Source organism: Salvia splendens, chromosome 10 (genome assembly GCF_004379255.2).
Source record: "Salvia splendens isolate huo1 chromosome 10, SspV2, whole genome shotgun sequence".
Classification (NCBI taxonomy): Eukaryota; Viridiplantae; Streptophyta; class Magnoliopsida; order Lamiales; family Lamiaceae; genus Salvia; species Salvia splendens.
The window spans coordinates 23,486,655-23,491,967 of NC_056041.1; the positions used below are offsets into that span (position 1 = coordinate 23,486,655).

Sequence of the window (5,313 nt, forward strand, 5' to 3'; positions counted from 1 at the left end):
GAAGTTGTTTTTGTGCATCGGTTCTTGTTTGATTTTGTTCTTATCTGCCTAGATAGCTTAGATCTAATCGTTACGGTAATTTCCAGTGTTGAATCGCATGTTTTCATTTCTGTAGTTAATCTCTCTGAGTTTGCAAGTCTAGATAGCTGTTAGATTTTAGATCTGAAATGGTTAAGTGTGAAAGCCTAGTTTACGTGATTTCTGCCACCTTGCATGTCACCCAGTAAGTTTAGTTGCAGTTTCGGTATTTGATCTTTTGATTTGAGGTTTTAATTGTAGATCTGTGTTCATGAAGTTGTTAATCTGTGTTTCTATGGTGATAATTCTGGATTCGCTGATCTGATTTGATTCATGTTGAAGAAGATAACATCTCCATCCAACTTTGGGACCACTTTTGCTTTTTAACCACTTTTTACTTTTGTCATTTACTTTTTAGCTGTTACTTTTCAGATCTGTAGGCCTAGTCACCTAACTACCTTTTCCCTATGATATTCCGTTTAGCCTTTTATAGTAAACTCGTACCTTCCTCATATTCCTAAACATCATGTTCCCCACTCTCACGTACACAAATGCCTGTCAAACATCTTTCACACCTCCTAGTCAGTAGAGTATAGGGCTGGCAAATCGTGCGGATTGGGTCGTTATCGGGTCAACCCGATAACGACCCAACCCAATAAGGCCAAACCCGAACCCAACCTGTTAAGGAAACCCCAAACCCGAATACGAACCCGACCCGGCACCTCCAAACCCGGACACGACCCAAACACGATAGCAACTTGAACCGCTTTGGGTTGACCCGACACGATAGCAACACGATATCGACCTGAACACGATAGCGACACGATAGCGACACGATATCGACACGATAGCGACACGATAGCGACCCAACACGATAGCGACACGATAGCGACACGAACCACTTTGGGAGATAATTCTAATTTCTAAACCCTAATCTATTTTTTTATTATTTTCCTAAGTGAAAGTGACCAAATTAAATCTAATAAAAAATAAAAATAATAAATTATTAATTTTTAACAGGTTACCCGCATCCGACCCGCACCCAACCCGCATCCGACCCGAATTTTTCGTGTTCTTATTGGGTCAACCCAATAATGACCAGTATCCAATAAGACTTGATCCAAACCCAATTATTTCGTGCGGATTCGTGTCGGATTATAGTGTCGTGTCAAAAATTGTCAGCCCTAGTTGAGTACCATCTTAAATTCCAGCCTAGATAAGTCTCAACCCAAAGCGTGGTAGCTAACCAAACCTATCCAGAATATCACCACAATTCCCAAAGCACATTCTTCTCTGTGGGATTCGACCCTTACGTCCACTATACTAGTCAGTAGAAGTGGGTTGAGAAATTATTGATACTAGGTTCAGGCATAGCTGGGGTTCCATCCTGATCAGTAGGACGACATGACACCTGACACAAACCTGCTCTTTCACCCTTCTATTATGAGACAAAGAAAATATCTATTATTCTAACCAGATATTATATTTTATAGTATTTCTTAAAATAAATCACATCCAAATTAAAAATCCGTAAGATGTCAATATAAATTGTACTAAAGCCGATTAGTTACACTATTGCTCCATGCGTACGTTTACAAAAAAAACACTCTCTATTCATGAAAATTATGGATTCTTTTTTTATAATCCGTTCTTGTAAAGTATAAACATAATAATCCATCTCATTCTTCCCTAACAAATCATATGTTTATACTTTTCAAGGAGGCATTTTATACTTCCCTAACAAATCATATGTTTATACTTTTCAAGGAGGGATGATGTATAAAAAATTAAAAACAAATATGTGTGTCTTGTAAATATTTGAACAATAGTAATAACTATTCTTATTATTAAACTAATACCATTATTTTTAAATTAAATGAGTAAATTAAACTTTAATGTAGTACTAATACATAAAGAATTAGGGGAAAATTGTTTTATGAATCTACCTATCATGTATGATTCTCTGGCTTTTAAAAATTTTCATAAATATATATACTTGATTCGATGAAACTATGGAATTTGATATATTCCGCCATGGATAATCCGCTCTTCCCCTCTATTAATAGGCCTCGGTTTCCATTAGATCTTTTGCTGTCCTAAATATCATCCCACACTAGAATCCGCCATTGATTTCTCTGTTTCTTCTACTTCGCAATCCCCAATTTGTGAATGTATGAGAGGTCGGCATGATAAAGAGGCCTTCTTGGCAAGCAATTTTGTCGAACACTAATTGCTTTCCCCGATTCCGCCGTTTGGTTCGTTGTTTTATGGCGGCGGCGGCCTCAAATTCCTTGTTGAGCCAAAGAGATTTCAATATGTCTTTCAGAAGGCTTTCTTCCGCTGCATCGTCAGCAATTGATTCGAGTAGGGGGAGATTTTTCGCGTATGGATTCAGCCGCGCCTCTGATAAATGCAGTAATGTTTTGCGGAATTGTATTGATCCGAAGAGCGACCGCGTTGGTGCGAATGAGGCGCTGAAAGCGCGGGCGTATGGCCCGTCGATTCCGCAGCTGCTGGATCTTTCGGAAGAGGTTGTTAGGGCGGAGGATCAGCGGCGGACTGTCGATCCTAGGGTTTTTAACGGTGACTCCTCTGCAAATTGGGGGAATTCCTCTAGAGCTATGGACCATTCCTCCTCCGAGAAACTCATGATTGCCGTTGATGTTGATGAAGGTATCTAATATTCACAGATTTTGAATTTCGCGATATGCAGTGTAATTTTATGGATTAACAATGAATTGCATCTTTTGGTATTGTATCGAATAATATATTAGTTGGTGATTAGTAAATTGAAAAAGTGCCCTGTGGTATTGGCATAATTTAGGATTTTATTAGAGTCTAATCGTGTTTAGTATCAATTTGATTCTACTTGACTTCGTGATTCTATCGTTGAAAGTCTAGAAGCATTTGTTATCTTCGTGAAATGTTGAAATCCATTTTATTGTGTTTGTTGGCAGTTCTAGGGAACTTCGTATCTGCTCTTAATCGATTCATAGCGGATCGCTACTCTCTAAACCACTCGGTTTCTGAATACCACGTCTATGAGTTCTTCAAGGTAACTGTGAAAGACAGGATAACTCGTAGTACTCTCTTTTGTAGTCTCTTCAAATTGAATTATCTCAATTTGAATCCTATTGTGATTTATATAAGTAAAATTTGCTTATCTTTTTTCTGTTACACTTATTACACATTGTTTCTGCGTGGAGGATTTTGTTCTGCTATATTGCAACCAGTGAACCAGAGTTAAATATGTTGTTCTGGCTTCTATCTATGGACTTGAGTTCCACCTTCGTTTGCAACAAGCACCAAATGAATGTAATAGCATTCGAGATGTAAAATAAATTTGAGGGGGTTTTGAGGTAGTGATTCTGCTCAAAATTGAAAATTTATTTTACGCTTCAACGAGTGACCTACACAGGCATGGGATTGGGTGGACAATAATGTCATAGTCTGCTATATGATTACTTCGCAGTCCGTTAATTGAGAAATTGCAAGTAGGGTGGTTTGGTTATCCTGCCTCCTATATTATCTCCAAACACAATTGCTATATCATCTGTATCCTGACCCATCCTTATTTTTCTTGCAGATATGGAACTGTTCACGCGGTGAAGGTATTACAGAATATGCTCAACTTGGCTGGTTGCCATAGACTTAAATCACGTTTTTCTTTATTTTTGGGCTTATATGTGATTTCAATGATTTGAAGTTCTTTTTAAGCATGCCTTTCTATCTTCCTTTTCATCCAAGCTGCCATTTTTAGGATAAATCCATGATTTTATTTCCTCCTTTTCTTGAAATAAAATACTGCATTTTTTATATAGATTTTATCATAGTACCATGATACAATTTGTATTCTGTTGTTTCTGAATAGTGGAATATTGGCTTCAACTACAATATTGACGCACTCTTATGTCCGATCTTTTAGTTTTATTTGTTTTAGATATCAGAGATCTCTAATTGCTGCATTGGCTGTAATATGCTGTGTTTCCAAATCTTGTTTGGATGAGGTTATATATTTATATGGACCTGATGGTTTGGTCTGATAAATTTCCTGCCAAGAGCTTGATATATCTGCCTCAGTCGAGTTGAATGAATCATTTCCTTCCTCAAAAAGGAAGAGAACAAAAAATATGTGCATGTTCTCTTGTATTCCATGACTATTTATTTGGAATTTGAATGAATGCATGTTGTTTCTCTTCTTGTGGCAGCTGATCATCGTGTACATGAGTTTTTCAAGACACCTTACTTCAAGAAAGGGATAAATCCAATTCCAGGAGCTCGAGAAGCACTTGAAAAGCTATCTGAAATTTATAACTTGTCCATTGTGACGTATGTATACTGACGTTCGATATTTCCCCTCGGTTCCAGCCAAGATCATTATCTGATTTTGTACATTATGTATAGGTCTCGACAGAATGCTATCAAGGACCACACAATCGAATGGATCGAGAAACATTACCCAGGTCTTTTCCGAGAAATCCATTTCGGGAATCACTTTGCTTTGGATGGCAAATCAAGACCTAAATCCGACATTTGCAAGTACAAATCAAACACATTTGTCCTTATTTCCTCTGTGATTCGACATTTTTCCATTTGTGAATAGAACCATGTATGTCGTGCAGGTCGTTGGGAGCAAAGGTGTTGATAGATGATAACCCGAGGTATGCGGAGGAATGTGCAGCAGTAGGGATAAAGGTTCTTCTTTTCGATTATGAGAATTCGTATCCATGGTGCAAAACAGAGCATGCTGCTCATCAACATCCTCTTGTAACCAAGGTCCACAATTGGGAAGAGGTGGAACAACAATTATCTTCTTTGCTTGTTTCTTAGTCATTTTTATTTACTAAATTGGACAATTTTTATTGCGATTCCTTCAAAATTGTGAAAGAGAATCCTCTCGAACATATATAAGTAGTTTAATTTGCTTTTATCTATAATTTCCCTGTACAGGTAAAAAAGGAATTTTGTAGGGAAGTACATGAAATAGCTCATATCTACTTTTTATAAAGTAGTGTATTGCATTTAGTACAGGCTCGACATTCATTGTTACGTCGTCGTATAGCATTACACATTTCTTTTGAATAAAGTATATTTTTATTGCTCACACAACTTTAAATACGCCTGCTCAAATAAGAATAAAAATTGTGTCATAAGTAATATTCCCTCCGTTCCAACGTTTCTTTCCGGCACGGAAATTAAGAAAAATTATGTTAAATGAGTTAAGTAATGAAAGAATATAACAAAGAACGAAAAAGGTAGAGAGATGAATAGAGAATAAAGTAAGAGAAAGTAAAG

General features: G+C 37.1%; 1 protein-coding gene across 1 annotated transcript; it reads left to right on the plus strand.

Moving 5' to 3' along the window:
* Positions 1-1,981: 1,981 nt before the first annotated feature.
* LOC121752396 lies at positions 1,982-4,955 on the plus strand. The gene is made up of 6 exons (XM_042147443.1): positions 1,982-2,691; positions 2,976-3,073; positions 3,605-3,629; positions 4,227-4,347; positions 4,423-4,557; positions 4,641-4,955. Exons 1-6 carry the CDS (start codon positions 2,205-2,207, stop codon positions 4,846-4,848), a joined length of 1,074 nt encoding a protein of 357 aa, XP_042003377.1. The 5' UTR covers positions 1,982-2,204; the 3' UTR covers positions 4,849-4,955.
* The last annotated feature ends 358 nt before the right edge of the window (positions 4,956-5,313 follow it).